The sequence below is a fragment of the Colletotrichum abscissum genome (genome assembly GCF_030869225.1).
Source record: "Colletotrichum abscissum strain IMI 504890 chromosome Unknown Scaffold_3.1, whole genome shotgun sequence".
Lineage (NCBI taxonomy): Eukaryota > Fungi > Ascomycota > Sordariomycetes > Glomerellales > Glomerellaceae > Colletotrichum > Colletotrichum abscissum.
In genome coordinates, this window is record NW_026850209.1 from 407,201 (window position 1) to 424,280 (window position 17,080).

The window sequence follows — 17,080 nt, forward strand, 5'->3', positions numbered from 1 at the left end:
GTTTTGAAGAAGTCATATTTGTTTTCCTGGATACTTTACTCACTGTAACGTATAGGATGTCTCAGCCGTACCGAGTGGTAACGAGCTTCGCCTTATACCACAGAATACCTCCAATTGACAATCGTGGTAGGGTCGTCTTGGTGAAAGCTAACGTATACTTATCCGCTAGCGGCCCATTGGCAGTGAAGCAACCAAATAGCAAACATAAAACCAACCTTCCTGTACGTATGGGCCAACAGGCCGTCAAGCACGTGAGCCAAAGTCTCAACGGAAGGAGTCAACTCTGTTCAACTAGTAATTATGAACTGATTTCCCAAACGTTTCTAGACACGCTTCGAGCAATGTATTGCGCGTTGGGTTTCACGCCAGTAGCGCATACATCTACGTCTATCCAGCAGCACTGATGTCTGCATCAGTAATGGCAGATGCCACCAAAGTCATCATCGATGGTCCACGTCCCTGCTAAGCCTCCGACCCCGGCTTCGATGCTGCTGTGGCTAGGCTGGTCTGGTTTACCCAAGAAAAAATCGCCGCTGCCCTCAGACTTAACAGTTCTACGCATGAAGCGACGGGTCCACTCTTCGATCGCCGGCTCACCGGTCTCATCGCGCGCCTGTTTCAAGAACGGGATGAGAGCAGTACCTCCTGTACCCTTGAGGTTCTTCTTGCCGTCGGCAGCCGGCAAGTTATTACCCTGGGCGTTCGACTGACGTTGGCGTGAGGCCGTGGCTAGGTTAACACGCAAGCGCGTCGCCTCAGGACTTCTCGACCTGCTGCGAGCCCGCACCTCGCGTGAAGGAAGGATGATGTAGCGGGTGACGATGGCTATATGCTTGTCGCGGAATGCACTGAGCATGGCGAGACATGCATCATAGGCGAGACACAAGTCGCGTTCGTGCTTGTGGTTCTCGACAAACTCGCGGATGTTGGCAATGCCAGAGACATCCTTGAGGAAGCGAGCATGGGGCCCGGGCATGTACCGGCGCATCTCCATAATAAAGTTGTGCTTTGGAACCGGAGCCCTAGACTCGCGTTCCGACTCGGTTGAGGGATCCCGCTTTTCGCCCGTTGGGCGATGATCAATGCCAAGGATGACATCGAAGAATTGTATCAGACTGCTCTGAGCATTGCTACCACCGCTGTACTGACGGTAGTCCTCCTTTCCAGAGCCATCGTCATAATTGACGCCGTCAGGAAGACCGGCTTCGGCCATGTTCTTGCTCCCAGCAAGAAAGGTGCGGATGCGATTGTAAAATATGTTGGGATCGCAACTCTCGTGCATGCGTTGCAAGATGATGGTCAGGTCGGTCAGCCGCTCGGCAAAGGTGCGCAAGCTCCGGGTGACGGTCGAGACATCTCCTCGGCGAGCAGCTTCCACGGCACCCAGCATGAGGGGGATGATGGGACCGCCACGGGCCTCAATAGCGACAGAGACGAGGTAGAACCACGACTCGTCGAGAGAACCAGTGAAGGTGTTGAGGGTGGCTAGGTTCTCGAGATTGTCAATGTCCTCGTCGACAAAAAGAGGCTTGAAGTTCCAAAGGCACAATGCGGCGTAGGTAGCAACCGGAGGCAGCTCAAGATGATTCGAGACCTTCAAGAAGGGAACGGTGATGGAGGGCGGAAGTTGATCGCAAGGCTCATCGCCACCCCAGATGTAGGCATGAGCCATGAAGGATAACAAAGAGTAGGCTCTCCGCCATTCTGCGTCGTGTTCCAGACCGATGGTGGAGAGAACAGGCAAGCGGTCGACAACCGGACGAAGGCGGCGGCTGAGAACGAGAGCCTGTAAGTTGGCGACAATAGCCTCCCACTTGTTATAGTAGGGGTCCGGCAGCCGCGTCAACGGGAGAACGTCCGGTAGGAATCCATGGGTTGCAGAGATTCCATAGTCGGAGAGTTCGGGGATGGGGGGTAGCATAGTTGAGTGTTGTCAATATCTTGGTTTTGCCTCTGTTGCGAGCAGAACGAGTTTCCGAGTGTAGTCGATCGAGTGGTTGAGACTTTAGAAGTGCCGAGAGATTATCAACGCTCCAATGGATGATTGCGATTACGGAAGTTGGTTGTGAATGCGGTTCAGTGAGGTAGTAGACAGTGTTCAAAAAGGTCCTGACGCAAGGAGTATCCAGAATTTGCTGGAATACTCCTCAGCCGTGCGAAAGATCCTTGGAACAGCAAGCATTCAACGTAATGTGAGAGCTGAGCGGAAACAGTTCCAAAATGTTGTTAGTTTCCAGGAAAAACCAATGTCGACCGTGAAAAGAAACAAGAGTTGTAGGTAACTGCAGCGGAAGGGGTGTGCGTGTGCCGGATGTTTTATTTAATAATGCGCGCAGCGGTCCCCGTCGGCTATGTGGGATTGGACAGGCGCAATGTGTTCCAGGGTCTCCCCCGAAACCATTTTTCTTCTTTGCAGGTGAAGAAATGTAATGGCGGAGAGTACGGATGCCAGACTAGGTGACTAGGCTACTAGGTAACTCTGCTAGGTAAGGTAGGCAGTAGAGTCGAGTGTTTGTGCCGCCTCCTTGGAGCGGTTAAAGCGCCCAATTCGAAACATGGACGGTACATATAATGGACTAGCGGGGCACGTACCTCGAGCGGGTGGAACCATATGAGTGAACATGACATCCAATGATTCGATACCTTCAGAATGATTGTGGTACCACCAAGCCAATGTATCGATGAAGTAAAGCATCTTGCAGAGCGAAGACAACTCTCGGGATTTACCGTAACAACACGATTATGCCCCGTACCAGAAGGCGTGCAAAGTATGCGTAGTAGCTACCAAGGTCTACGGTTATGTACCTAGAATACATGGCTTGCAAAGTGCTGAAAATGTAAGCAAGACGGAGAACAATGCAAGATTACAAAGCGTGTCAAAGCAACTGCAAAAAAGGAACTGGAGCTGGACCTGACCAACCCGAAACATGCCAGGCAAGCAAGCTGCCAGCATTGGATTAGAATGGGCCCGCTCCGTGCTCGGCCTTTCATCCAGCCAACTTCACACCATGAGATCAATTGAGAATCTCAGCGGCCGTGTGGGTCCGATGCCGGCCATCATCGATCATTGGGTTACGCTGCAACGTGGAAAAACAGTATCTACCTAAATCCACTTGATTGCTTGTTGCAATCATCAACCTAATTTGCTATCCTGAGCAGATCTCTTGCGCAAGCTCTGATACCATGCGCTTGCATTTCGAGGCGCGCTTGGTGCAGTTATATACCTATTTTCTAACCCATCACAAAGGAAGCAAACATGCAGGATGGCCAATATCCCATGGGAAGCATTTCAAACTGCATGGCTGCGATGTAAATGGTGCAAAGTGATGAGGATGATGTACCATGAGTGTTTTGCTTTAACTATCGGTGCTGATAGATGAATGGCGATTTCCGTCCAACCTTAACCTACATTTCTTACGTCTAATTTAGGATCGAACACCAGTATGAAGGGCCTCTTCAAAGTCGATGGAGCCCGCCTCAGGTCACAGGTGGTTTAAGGTAACGGAATTTGACTGTGACGCGGGGAGACCTTCACGGCGGCCCCACCTTTTCCCGCCCAAGCTGAGGTGCGTCATCCGCAGTGCGAACTGCCATCCACCACCGGCACCCAATCACCGATGTCCGAACTACCTTAGCTACTTACCTACCTCCCTCCACTGGGTACATGGAACGCTTCCACCGTCGCAAGCTCTCTGAGAAATCTATCACCGGCGCCGTCCCATTCCGCTGTCCGACGTCTCCCGTTACCGAACACCCACCCGATTGTGCCGATTCTCATAGCAGACCTTAGTGTTAGACACCGCTGCAGCATCACAAACCGGCTCTAGTCCTAGGGCCCCTGGCATGCACCTATGAGTTGAATCCGCATCTCACCTTCCCCCTCTCGCCGCTCGCTCTCCGTTACTCGCGCATCCGCCTTCACCTCTACTCGCCTCCTGACCGAGCTCCGTATCGGCTCCCCCGTACCGGAGCTCTCGCTGCGTCTCTGCGATGCCCGTGCCGCAACATGTCCTGAACTGGCTTTACAGTGTTTTGACAAGTGTATGTTGTGTCTTCAACTCTTGGCTCCGTTGTCCTCGACTAATGCGTGGCCCTGTCCCCAGGAATACCACGATGTGAATCGCACCTACAACGATGTAGCCCAAGCGCTATCCCACCACCCATCTCTATCGCCGCGCACCGACGTTCACAGTACGGCCATCGATCGCGACCACAAATCCTTGATGAATGCGTGCTGATACCGTCCATAGCTTACGATAATGGCTCGTCAGCCCTACTTCTCCGCCTCTCTGGTACCATACCCGTTATATTTAGAGGCACCACATATCGCTTTCCCATATCTGTCTGGGTGCCTCATGCCTACCCACGAGAGGCTCCATTGGTTTACGTCACTCCAACAGAGTCCATGATGGTACGCCCCGGCCAGCATGTAGATCCTCAAGGCCAAGTCTATCACCCATATCTCGTAGGCTGGGCCGCCTTCTGGGATGTATGTCTTCATGCTTATCTTCCCAACCCTGGGCTTTGAGGGTTGTTCTCCCATTCTGACGGCTAGCGTGTTAGAAATCCACGATTCTTGACTTCCTGGCCATCTTGAGAGATATCTTCGCCAAAGAGCCACCAGTCATTGCCCGACCACAAGGCCCACAGCAACCACTGCCGCCCGTGGCATCGCGTCCACCGCAATCACACACCCAAACGCCTCCCCCTTTTTCGCCTCCTCCACATGAGTTGGCAGCTCGTCCGTCGAGTCGCCCGCCTCCTCAAACCCCTACAGACGGATCGCGGCCTCCGCCTCCGCCGCCCAAAACGACAAGTACTGAACCGTACAGAAGCCCACCACCTCCTCTAGATGCTAGATACGGCCCTCCTCTCCCACCTCTACCCCCTGGTGCCACTCGTCAAGGCATCCATGGAGGCCTCAATCTCCAAGAGTCAAGTCGTCCACAGAGTCAAGCGCATTCTCGGTACGACTCAGCACCGCCACTACCACCAGTACCGTCGTCTCACCCACCGCCGCCGCCAGTCGTCTCATCTCCGCATCAAACTGAAGACACTGCACAGCAACCGCAATTCCGTTCTGGACATCCTGCTCAATCCGTTGCCCCTCGTCACTCAGCCGTCCCTATGTCTTACCAGCAAACGTCTCAGCATTACAGAGGACCACCTCCAGGCTGGCAACCGGACGGGCAGTATCAGGCACCACCGCTGCCGCAGCAACTGCAGCAGCATCCGCCGCCACAACAGCAGATTGCAAAACCACCGCCACCGCCAGATTTGCTCGACGCGCCCCTCACCCTGAGCATACCTTCGCCGTCGTCGGTTCCCGCGCCACCGATTCCGCCGAACCCGGAAAAGGACGCATTGCTCCACCAACTAGCGCAAACACTTCACTCCCTTCGGCAACGTAGCAGACAGCAGAACGACTCCAGCATGGCAGGCTTGCAGGCGCAACGCACAGCTATGATGTCTGCCTTCTCGACACTTCAGTCGGAGATGGGGACCTTAAATCAAACATCGGGGCTACTTCAGTCCAACGCTAATATCCTGATCGACGCGCTGCGAAAAGCCGATTCTGTTATCGAGGGATCAAAACGTCAAACTGCGCCTGATATCGACGAGCTTCTGGTTGCGCCCACAGTCGTAGCTAACCAGTTATACGCATTGGTCGCCGAAGAGAAAGCTATCGGGGATACTATTTTTGTCTTAGGCCGCGCCGTGGAACGCGGAAGGGTATCACCAGCGGTATTTGCTAAGACGACACGATCCCTTGCTAGGGAGTGGTATCTGAAGAAAGCTTTAGTTCGCAAAATAGGAAAGGGGATGGGGCTGACAGCCTAGTCGAGCAGTGACGTTGCGCTCCAATATCATGACATTTCAGTACGCTGAGTACTTTGGCAGACCAAGATTCCATTGAGACTATTCTCTTTGTGCCCGGCAGTTCCTTTGCTGGCCATTTCCCAGTACTATGCTTCATAGCCTTGCAGCCTTCACCCTCCAGGTCTCTTACGCCGGTACACTACAAATGATATCCTGCTCTATGCTAAGGCATCACTGAAGAACACTGCTAGCTAGCCCGTCCGACATTGAATCAGTTACCATTACTGATGCTTGTTTCACTTTGCCGATTGGCAGCTTTGCGCATTTTACTCAGCTGTACAGTAGACATTGGCCGAGAATGGTACATTCGACATTCGGCACCGGCCGCCACGATTCTTCTGTCTCGTGGTGCGCGCCATCGAGCCCAGCTAGTCCCATGAGCATCTCCTGACAGAGCGTCCCACCTCGTCCTCCAAGGTGCGTACGAGGATGATGATCCAAGTTGCCACCAAGTAGAAGTGACGACTGGACCAGTGGTACTGAGCGGCAGGACTCTCTTTTGTTCTGATAAACAGCCGTCAAGACTATGACCGGTGCTCAGACACTCCCGGGGAATGGCCGACGTGCTCTTTCGGGAGGGCCTGTCTCTCGACGATGCAGACGCAGACGCAGCTGGGTGTCGGGTTTTGGGCTTCTCTGGCGAACAGTTGGCCAGCTGTTTGTCATCTGATCGAGCGATAGTGAGGTAGGACCCTTGCCAGGTAGGGGGCTCTGGTGACTTGGTCACATTGCGCTTTGTGTGGTCATTTTCATCTCTCTTGCCCTTTTCTAGCCTGCCTTTCTCCCATGATGCGGAAATCTTCCGCCAGACTTCGCGACCACGCTTGAACCCCAGGCTTTCGAATCGATTCTCGGAGTGGGTTTTCAAACCGTCTGCCTCGCGCCCAGGCCCAGCGATTCTCGATGTTGGCACCAAGATCGTTTTATTGGCTGAGGGCCTCGTCTCCGCATCCATCCGGCAGATGGCTTCCAGAGTATTAATTCGATCCTTCAAAGAAGAAGAAGTTGATCCTTTAGATATACGGGCGCCCACCGTTGATTGGAAGGAACAACGTATAGCACCATTCGTGGATGCTTCATATTGCAACTGTTGTCCGTGGCCAGGCTGAAAGGCCATCTGTGAGTTGCCGTTAGCAGACCACCTATTTGCTGGCCCAGTGTGACTGCGCCTCAGTCGCGAGCCGCTGTTTGGACCAGTATCGTTGGCGCTTTCATCAAACAGCGTCCTCAGACTCGCCACTTTGCTTTGCGCTGTTACGATAGCTGCATTTCCGGAAGACTCCAGTAACCCCGTCATGGAAGTTGCGTGTTCTGTTTGTAGCTTCTCTTTGGATTCGTAGTATTCTGATTGCGGGACCGATGACCTTGTACTATCCCTGCTTATGGACTGGGAGATCTCAAGATCCACCTGATCCGTTGGCCGGTCTGGTGCTTGGGCAATTCCATGCTCCAGATTTGAGGTCGAAGCATCCCGTGAATGGAGGGCATCCATGGCTCGGGGCCAAAGCCCGAAGAGCTTCCCTCTGTCTCTGTGTCCTCTAAAAACGGTGATCTGCTCCGTTTGCGTTTTTTCGCGAGTCGGACGACTTCTCTGGCCAAAGCTATACCCAAGGCTCTTCGAAATGCTACGGGTCCAACTTCCTTCCACTGCCGTTTTTGTTTGGTCACCGGCATTGACAAGCCTTGGGTCCAAAGGTGGCTCTGCTCTACCTTGAGGGCTATCTTCAGGAGCTTCGATATCGTTCGACCTCAGTTTCCAAGTCTTAGTCCGGGGAAGTGTACAGCAAGGTGTCTGTGTCTGTGGCGTGATACCGTAGTTGCTGAAAGTTGGCAGCGGTAGGTTTGTCCTGACGCCGCCTACGCAGACCATCAGCATTCCGTGCAGACCAGCATTACTTAGGGTGTCATACTTACCCATCGGAGCTTCAAAAAGTTGTCGTCTTTCAGCTACAAGACTTCTCTGTCTTCCATCAGCTGACCTTCCAGCTTTGTTAGGCCGCCTCTCTCCAGTAAATGGATCAAAAGTGTAGGTTGTTTGTTCTACAGCTGCTCGAATTCCAGTCTGTAGGCTGTTCTGGGGCTCGCATGACGGACTCCGACGAGGTGAGATCTGGCTCGGGCTTGGGATTGACTGTAACTCCACCACTTCTTCATAGCCTGGCCCAGGTGGAGGTTCCTTTGCAGGACCAGATTTGACCGAGAAACCTATCTCCTTACGGACAGCGCGGTTCTCGGCTGGCGAACGAGGCACTTCTACGCTCGACGCACCATGGCTGGCAGTAGCTTGTGTCTCGAGATCAGTCATTATGTCAAGTATCTCGAACTTTGATACGACAGCAGCCAAGGGCGGGGTTTTCAGCTGTGTTGGATGTCTAGGCAATTTGTCGTTGAATTGTTCAGTCGTAGTGAACTCATCGGTAGATGTTGCGTTCTCGATGAAGCTTGCACCTGGTTGTTGTTGTGAAACACCTGATGCTTCGTCTGTTTCTTTGCTCTTGGGAGAGAGTCGAAGAGGTGCGGGCTTCATGTCTCCCCGTACAAAGTCCTTTGGCGACGAGCATCTTGCCTGTGTAGGTGATCCCGGCAGGTGGCTCTCCATGGGAACGCGTTTTGGAAGAGAGTACTGGCAAGTCGTGTGGCAAGGAACAACAAGGCAATAGAATTCTCACCGTATAAGGACCAACAAGTTATGTATTGACGTACGAATCAGGTCGTGATGAAAATGAATGCTGGAGTGACAGTGTTCGGTCGCCAGGTAGCGTCATTAGACCATGCACTTGCCCTGGCCGAGCAAAAGCTCTCCAGCCATACGCATTGGTAGACTCCTTCTTCTTCATACACGGTAACCAAGTCTAGTACGAGGCAGGAGACCCTTGGATATGTCCTACAGCCTCTACTTTCGTCCTTGGTTGATGGAGCCGCGCTTTCCGTTCAACTCGGGTAGTGCGGATCAGATCGGAAGGTACCTACTCGAAGATTGTCATTGGTCCTCGAGGTTTCAGTCATACATGACGCAGACAGAAACAACCGATTCGACGCTTGAAATAAACCTATATCACAATACAGAAGTGACATACAAGCAATTTCATAAGTCGAAGACACTCTGTTAATTTCAGATTACGTCTTTTGGGGCCAAGGTAGGGAAGCACAAGAACATGCCTATCATATAGCTGGGAATGACTTGAATCTCTGCGATGAAGCAACTATCGATGAATTTGCTATTCCACAAGTGAATGAAGCAACTGTGGATTAATCATTTAGGTAGCGAAACATGACCATGAATAGCCGTGGTGAGGCAAGCTCACGAATTTCAGTACACGATCATCTGCGTCTGTTCTGGCCAAGGCAGACAACACATGAAATCAACGATTGGCTGAGACTCGCTCTTCATAAAATCTCGCCTCTCGATTCTTTCTGACGGATCCCTTCTCGAGATTGTCACCTTCGATTCGTTGCCACTCGACGTCGATCAAGTCACTGCCGCTAGTCTGATAGTGTTGGCGGTGATGGCTGGACTTCATGTGCCAGATAACGGCCATATAACGGCACCGCCCCCATTCCTGTATATTCGAGGTCGTGCCCCAGTGGTTAGAGGTGTCTAAGGAGGAGCAACTAACATGCCGCACAGAAAACCGGCTGCGACTCTCCTCGCGAGGTACTGATCGAGGCGCGAGAAGAAAGCTAACAGGCTGCCTGGAGGTAGAAAGACGACGACCAACGTATAGGTTGATGAGCCCGACTCGAGGCCTAGCTAGGAGCCTCAATTTCAAGAAAGCAACGATGACTATAAGGGAATCGAATAAAATCAACATGACTCCGAGCATAAAGTGTCGCGCGAGTCCACACACCGGATATGATCATCAGAATCCCTGTGTAATGGTTGATACTTCCATCACATTTGGTCATTACCTCATTGGGAGAATGTCTCGGTTCTTGACCAGACGTATATTATTCTTGTCCGTATCAAAAATGTCTCCAGTACGAGAATTTGACCAAGAAGTTGATATCAGGCATACCTGCAGTGCCATTCAAGAAAGTTAATAGTCGGCTCTTTCAGGACTGATGGCAATATTACTGAAAGTGAAGCAAGACTTCCTTGCGCGTTACTCTCGCTCCTGCAATGAGATTCGGTATTCTTGTAAATACGAGTATTTGCTCACATTGCTACATGCAATTCTCAACCTGTGATCTCACGTATAGTAAGTGAGTAGGCTGAAATTGATGATAAAGCAGCTCTATTGGAAGACCTTAGCCGTAAAGTACCGAGGGCGTAAGACGAAAGATGCAAGTAAGATAGTCACAAACAAACCGTATGGCAGCAAGGTGTTGAATACACTGTTCACAGGTCAGATGGTTCAAGACAACGGCATATGGTCTCGTTAAAAAATCGGTCAGACTGCACTGCCAGGGATCAATTGTTATTGCAAATGACGCCAGATACATTGCTCTGTCGCATGTCACATGTCACAATGCCTGAGATAGTCAGATTAGAAAATAAGTCGGGCCATAATACAGCAGCTAAGAGCCACATGCCTAGCTTGTGGCAGCCCAACTTAGCTTGGCTCACTTATTCTGTCCATTCGAACTCTGACGGCCCGTGTCCTGGCTAGACAAACCAGCTAGACCGCGAGACATGGCCGGCCCGGGCTGTTGTTCACTATTCGGGTAGAAGGGACTGCCCATGGGATCGACAGAGCGACGTATAATGCTCCCATGTACCTCCCATCCAAATCAGAAATGGGCGCGTCCGTGTTGACCGTAACTTGGTTGTTGGCTTGACGTCTGGCCAGAGCAGGTGTGGCAGTCTCAAAGCAGCTGTATGCCAGAGTCAATCTGCCTTCCATCATAATTTCTTGGTGGGGGCTGGAACCAGGAGATCGACCTGACATTATCAGCCGCTGCTGACGCAATTGGTGAGCGCACCCCCCCCCCCCCCCCCTCACCAACCCTGTGGCGGCTCAGCAGGCTGGCACTCCTGCCTCTGACCAAGCTCGCAGATTGGCTTGAACATACTGTTTCACTTACAGCAAACGAACAGGTGAAAATACCCAAAGCCGCAATGGGTTCTCCTAGTTATTAGGCTTGAAGAGCCACGAGGTCTATGCAGTCATGTAGTCTACTTAAGCGTTTGCCGTTCACCAGAGGCTATACTTTGGCTAGTCGGGTAGGATGGTGCGATGTTGACGGATGAGGCGTAAGGGGGAGGCAAGAATCCTGAAGCTCAAGCCTCACCGTCAGGTCCATGAGTCAAAATAGTTGCCCGGATGTCGCAAGGCAGTTGAGAGTCGTCAAACGCCTGACGCACTTGACGTCTGCCTCCGTCCCGTGAGACCCACTCACACATCCGACCCGGCCGCTGGCCCCGATTCCCCACTTCCGGTGCGGGGACATAGCTTCTGCACCCCGACGCAACGGGTCTCTACCCAATCGTCGGGTTATCGGGCAGCATAATGAGATCAGAGACTGTGCTCACCAGGGTAAATGCACGATCGTTATTTTGGCACATTGCTGTCTCAGGAATTTCCAACTTGGTCGGGTGGTTGGTCCTCGTCAGGACTTCACGCCATGAAATAGGAAACGATAAATCCGAAAACATTCCTCAGCCGTCTGTCATTCCGGGAACAGGTGACAACCTGACAGGCGGAGCGGGTCAACCTGGTCTGGACTGAGACAAGAAGACAACATATTGAGGCCCGTATGACCAATCTCTCAATGCGAAGATTGTGAGAGCCTAGCCCTCTTAATGTCTCTCGTTGACGTTTTAGCGTCTTTCCAGCTTGGCACTCGGCCGTCCAACATCCCTTACTTTCCAATTCCCTATTAGCCGACACTAATCCGCCTTTTCTGTAACCGCATTTCGTCCGCGCTCCGTTTGAGTCTTGAAAAGCCGGTTCTAAGACCAATCCGGTAGCTCACGATGCAGTGGCTTGCACACACGATCCGCCTTCCGCCCGAAAGCTCGCCAGACGGCGGATGCTTGCATAGCCAGTGAGGGGCATTTTTCTGACGAGATGGACCCTGTCATGACCGAATTCCACGTGTCTAAGACAATCCACCCCAAAGCTTCGACCTTGTCTCCTTGATGCCTCCTCTCGGGGTTTTCCCATTCATCACGACTAAAGCAGCGACCTCGTCCGTGTAAGATCTCGACCTGCGTCAGATTCGCGACGCCTTGTCTTTGAAATCTTGCCTCTTGGCTCAACCAGCTCAATGGGTGAATCAGAGACAACTGCCGCAACGTCTGACATGTAGGCTAAGCTCGAGTTGAACGATTGAGCGAAATACCCTTCTTTTCTGGACCACAACCTTCACCGGCAAGCGTTACTTGCGACCACCTCTCCATTCTGACTAAAGCGCGGAGCCATCTCCGATCAACGCCAAAGAGCTGAGCAGAGCTTCGCCAATTGTCGACGCCATTACAGCTCTTTGGCGAAATCAAGCACGCATCTAGATTAGGCTCAGCCAACTCGTCATGTTCCTCCACTCATGGGCACCCTCCTTGTTCCCTCTGTAGCTCAAGGTCTAGATAATGGCTTGTCTGTGTCTATTGTCACGGCCGCATTGACGGAAAGCCTCCTGCGCCTCCCGGTCTAGATCCTTAACTAGATCCTATGATATGGGTGGGGTTTTGACAGTAGGCATTCAGAGTGAATGATAAAAGATCGCCATAGCCTGCTTCACCTTGCCCTCTTCTCCTAGACTTGCCGTCATTACTTCTTCTCATGTACGCCTGCATACCTGGCTTTTCTGCTCTTCCTTTAGAGCTATTAGCTTTCGGCCTATTTCCTAGCCCCCACTCCAGCTTTCGCTGGGTGAACTTTGATTTTTGACCAGAATTCCACGACATCATTAGCCGGTTTTATCAAATTTTGGGTAACCAGTATCGCTCCCTCTTTTAATTCTATTTGAAATCTCATTTTTTTACACGCCGGTTTATCGTTTTCGCCACAACTCCTATCATTGCCCATCATGAAAGTAAGCAAGCAACTTCTCGTTGGGCTCTGGGCAGGCGGCAAAGCGGCTGCTTTCTTCATCATGCCCTGTTCAAAACCAGTGGTTATTGAGCGCGCCGATCCCATTGTCAACCCGGGAGCTCTCTCAGGGCATGTTCATACCATCATGGGTGGTAATGGCTTCGACTTCAGTATGACTTATGAGCAGGCTCGTGCTGCCACTTGCTCAACGTGCAAGGTGACTGCCGATTTAAGCAACTACTGGACTCCAACCCTCTACTATCAAGGCCAAGACGGCAAATTCACTAGTGTTTCCCAGTCCGGAGGCATGCTTGCCTACTATTTGTGAGTAACGATGTAGCACAACGAGAGAAGCCAGAGAACTGACCATTATTCCAGGTTCCGCCAGGACGCCAAGGATCCGGAATACAGCAAAGGGCTCATCGCTTATCCCAAGGGCTTTCGAATGCTAGCGGGCGACCCAAAGCTTCGAAGCTACAACAATACCCTCGAGCAGCGGGCCATCTCCTACGTGTGCTTGGGCAACAGCGGCCCTGCAACGAGCGAGCTTCCCAATCGTAACTGTCCGAATGGCCTCCGTCTTCAAATAATATTCCCTGCATGCTGGGACGGTGTCAACCTCGATTCACCTGACCACAAAAGCCACATGGCGTACCCGGATCGCCTTGATAACGGAAAATGTCCTACAACTCACCCCAAGAGATTCGTTACGTGAGATTACACCAGGGAACTCATGACCACAAGGTGCTGATTTGTCTGCCAGTCTATTCTACGAAGTGATATTTAGCGTCAATGATTTCAAGGACAAATGGTACGGAGATAAGCAACCGTTTGTGTTGTCTAATGGGTCAGCATCTCACCTTCACTTTCGTACAAAAAAAAATCTGCTTACACTACCTAGTGATCCGACTGGATATGGCTTGCACGGCGATTTCATCAATGGATGGGACGTCAATGTACTCCAATCGGCTATCACACAATGCACCGACAACGGTGGTAGCATCGAGAAATGCCCTGTTTTCCAGTTTTTTGACGACGAGACCCGAAGGAACTGCCAAGTCCCCGTCAAGGTTGACGAGCAAGTTCAGGGCCAGTTTGATAAGTTGCCTGGTTGCAACAGCGTTCAACGAGGCCCAGGCAACGCTGTGGCAGAATCAGGCTGCGGTGCAGCGACCCAGATCTCGGCACCCAAGTGGGGTTACAAGGACGTGACAAGTACTCTCAAGTACAAATATCTGGGCTGTGGCCGTGATCCGGCTGGACAGACTAGGACGCTCCAGGGCGCCAAGACGTCCGGCGATAGCATGACGGTTGATACATGTATCAAGTACTGTGACGGAAAGGGCTTTCAGTATGCCGGCCTTGAATATGCGAAAGAATGCTGGTGCGGGAACTCGGTAGCTGATGATCGGAAGCCCAAAAAGGGGCTCTGGGGAGCTTGCGATATGCCCTGTGGGGGTAGCAAGACGGAGATGTGCGGCGGCTGGGCTGCGATGTCTCTCTATCAGAAGTGCAACGGGACTTGCACGAACGCGGAGTTGATGTGATCAAAGATAATCGGTAGAGCCGAGGAAGTTTTATCGCGTACAACAGATTTAGTTAACACGGTTGCGTACCGCCTAATTGATTGCCATCATCGCACTGCTTGCTTAAACTGCTGGTGTCCTAATCGATAGAGGGCGAGCTAGGCACACGAGGTAGACTTGCGACACTGTTGGAGCAACCGCCGTACAGACTCCCTGTTGGTTGAACATATTCACGGCACAAGTGCATCCAAATAAACGATTATTGCGTCAGAGAGAGATTCATTAAAGCCAGCCGGTGCAGGCCGTGGCGTTGAGGTCAACACCAGACCTCAGATGCCATTCCCCATAGCCTCGAGGCTACCTTTCTTCGAGTATTGTACAGCCAGCTTCTATTGCGGCAAAAAGGACGTAATTATACATGAGCCGTCATTCGATTGTAGAAAGATCTTTATTGACTGCGAAATCGAAGCGTCAGCGACCTTGAATTGGGGCTCAAGGTGATGAGCAACTTACGGAGGAAGAAGGAACTCGCCCCAGGAGCTGGAGAGGAAAGTCACAGCTGCCTGCACCGGACGTTAGCAGGGCTCACAGATCAGGGGTCTGGAAGCGCATGGTGACTTACGCCGAAGATGGCGACGCTGCGCACGATGGGTGCATTCTCAGAGGAAGTCAACGCATCGTATGTTGATCTGAAGTAACCCTTGGGCTGACGAGAGCGCTGGTTGTCTCTCTGGACGACGATTCTCTTGGCAGGCATGACGAATAATTGGATTTGAAGACGCAAAGGAAGAACGATTTACGAGTTGAGCTCGGAGATGTGGTGTACGGTGATGTGATGGTAGCAAGGGGCGGGATGTGAGGTCGTAAACGCGATCGGTCGGCTCGACTTCACGCGGAAAGCGTACAGGGCCGAAATTTTTTGACTGGGCGTCGTCAACTACGCGCAAGCCACATATGGCAAGGCCTTGTTGTGGCTGAGGTGGAGATGATAGCTCTTATCGGAGATCAGATAAAGCGCTTGATAGAGTACCTAAGGTAATTAGTACCTCTACCTACCTTGATCTCCACTACCCTTTCACTCGGCTTAGGTAATGTTTCTACGTATCCGTACTACGTACAGACGTCCCAATCGCCTTGCCAGTCTGCTCAACAACTTATACATCACTACCCCACGTCGCGAGAACCTTGAAGGGGCTGGACTCTGTTTAAGACTCAGGGCATTTCTGCGTGGGCAATGCGCAAAGCAGCATCGACTCTGGAGTAACCGGCGACAGTACTTAGACATAATGACTGACACTCCGCAGCCTGTGGGTCCTGGCGGCTTCTTTCCATTGCAATCTCTCCCTTCACCTGCTCCTAGCAGTGCCTCCGCGCGCTCAAGTGCGGCTTTGCCGCATCCCCGCGCCAGATCGCTCCGACCAGGTTCCAACAAGGAAGAGACGGTACGCCGGTACATTGAGGAACGTCTCGCCATTGTCAATCGTCGTTATGTCAAGAAGCATGGCAGTGCCGAGCCCGGCGACGATGTCATAGGCTACAAGAGCTTTACGGAGCTTTGCAAGGACCTACATAACGTCATCGACGTCCTATGGCTGTCCGGAACACGTGAGGAACTAGCCCGTCTCCCTCGAAAATCGGCGTTGCTTTGAGTTAAACGCCGGTACTATTGCTGACTCTGTCTTGTAGCGAGCATACAGATTCCCTTCCTCTTGAATATTGCCAGCGACTTCACGCAATGGATTGACGCCTTTACTCCTTCCCCGAGAGCTACCTTCTCCGTCTTGAAAAAGCTGGACCATTGCTTCGCAAGCCTCTTAATCGGCCGCGATATCGAGACCAAAGACACCTTGCCTGGCTTTGAGAACGGCATGAGAGCTGGCATGTCTACGACAGATATGGTGCGATGCCGTAGCTCTGTGGAGCAGACAAGACTGGTCATTGTGGAGGTCCTTAGCAAGGAGTCCGACGGAGACGACGGCACAAAAGGTGACGAGACAGAAGCAAATTCCATGAATAGCGACACTGAACTGGAAGATGCGACGGACACGACGTGGAGCGAAGACGAGGACAGTCTCTACATGGACGCAGCGCGAGTCTATGAGCACACCATCGTGCGGCTAGGTGAGAAGCTGGGAGATGTATTTGGACCCGCGGTTCCGGGCGCGAGCGGTAATACCATCTGCTCTGCAGGTTGAATACGGCCTACACGGCCCAGCAAGTCCTTACGCGGGCCTCGACTTACAAATCTATCCAACTACGGCGAGCAGGCCGCAGTAAGAACATAGATACCTTCTACCCAGAAACTGCATATTGCGGGCTGCCTGATTTTGGTCAGCGAGGAATCTAGCCCACTACGCCACGGAACAGTTCATGGAGCTGGTCCTGCCAGGACCCGGCAATGCGACTCACAAGCAGATGAAATTATCGCGTTGAAGTACCAGCAACCATGGTTTGCCAGTTTTTCAAGCACATGACAGCATTGCAGGATAAATAGTACTGCGATTGATGCTCTGTTGGTTTACACGGCGTGGGTTCGCTGCACCGTAACAAAACGTCTCATTTTTACTTCGGGAGAGAGGTCGACAACAGTTTCATGGAAGAAGGTAGCACATGAATGATACAGTCACGCATTCTGACATAAGGCATGGCTATGCGTAATGGGGTGATGCGATGACTGGACAATGACAGCCACAATCAACC

General features: G+C 52.0%; 7 protein-coding genes across 7 annotated transcripts; 3 read left to right on the plus strand and 4 right to left on the minus strand.

The window, feature by feature from the left end:
* Positions 1–412: 412 nt before the first annotated feature.
* On the minus strand, positions 413–1,921 carry CABS01_01471 (indoleamine 2,3-dioxygenase; the record flags this gene model as incomplete). The annotated part of the gene is made up of 1 exon (XM_060534851.1): positions 413–1,921. The coding sequence occupies one exon, from the start codon at positions 1,919–1,921 to the stop codon at positions 413–415; it is 1,509 nt and encodes a 502-aa protein (XP_060398040.1).
* A 2,069-nt stretch (positions 1,922–3,990) lies between these two features.
* CABS01_01472 (UEV domain-containing protein) lies at positions 3,991–5,841 on the plus strand (the record flags this gene model as incomplete). Its single annotated transcript, XM_060534852.1, has 4 exons — positions 3,991–4,041; positions 4,104–4,191; positions 4,251–4,489; positions 4,564–5,841. 4 exons carry the CDS (start codon positions 3,991–3,993, stop codon positions 5,839–5,841), a joined length of 1,656 nt encoding a protein of 551 aa, XP_060398041.1.
* A 1,802-nt stretch (positions 5,842–7,643) lies between these two features.
* CABS01_01473 (uncharacterized protein) lies at positions 7,644–8,479 on the minus strand (the record flags this gene model as incomplete). The annotated part of the gene is made up of 3 exons (XM_060534853.1): positions 7,644–7,737; positions 7,795–7,803; positions 7,860–8,479. 3 exons carry the CDS (start codon positions 8,477–8,479, stop codon positions 7,644–7,646), a joined length of 723 nt encoding a protein of 240 aa, XP_060398042.1.
* A 763-nt stretch (positions 8,480–9,242) lies between these two features.
* Positions 9,243–9,704, minus strand: CABS01_01474 (uncharacterized protein; the record flags this gene model as incomplete). Its single annotated transcript, XM_060534854.1, has 1 exon — positions 9,243–9,704. One exon carries the CDS (start codon positions 9,702–9,704, stop codon positions 9,243–9,245), a length of 462 nt encoding a protein of 153 aa, XP_060398043.1.
* A 3,145-nt stretch (positions 9,705–12,849) lies between these two features.
* CABS01_01475 (WSC domain-containing protein) lies at positions 12,850–14,401 on the plus strand (the record flags this gene model as incomplete). Its single annotated transcript, XM_060534855.1, has 3 exons — positions 12,850–13,178; positions 13,233–13,565; positions 13,618–14,401. 3 exons carry the CDS (start codon positions 12,850–12,852, stop codon positions 14,399–14,401), a joined length of 1,446 nt encoding a protein of 481 aa, XP_060398044.1.
* Positions 14,402–14,889: 488 nt separating this feature from the next.
* On the minus strand, positions 14,890–15,137 carry CABS01_01476 (uncharacterized protein; the record flags this gene model as incomplete). The annotated part of the gene is made up of 2 exons (XM_060534856.1): positions 14,890–14,943; positions 15,003–15,137. 2 exons carry the CDS (start codon positions 15,135–15,137, stop codon positions 14,890–14,892), a joined length of 189 nt encoding a protein of 62 aa, XP_060398045.1.
* Positions 15,138–15,666: 529 nt separating this feature from the next.
* CABS01_01477 (meiotic recombination protein DMC1) lies at positions 15,667–16,575 on the plus strand (the record flags this gene model as incomplete). The annotated part of the gene is made up of 2 exons (XM_060534857.1): positions 15,667–15,985; positions 16,067–16,575. The coding sequence occupies 2 exons, from the start codon at positions 15,667–15,669 to the stop codon at positions 16,573–16,575; spliced, it is 828 nt and encodes a 275-aa protein (XP_060398046.1).
* Positions 16,576–17,080: the final 505 nt, after the last annotated feature.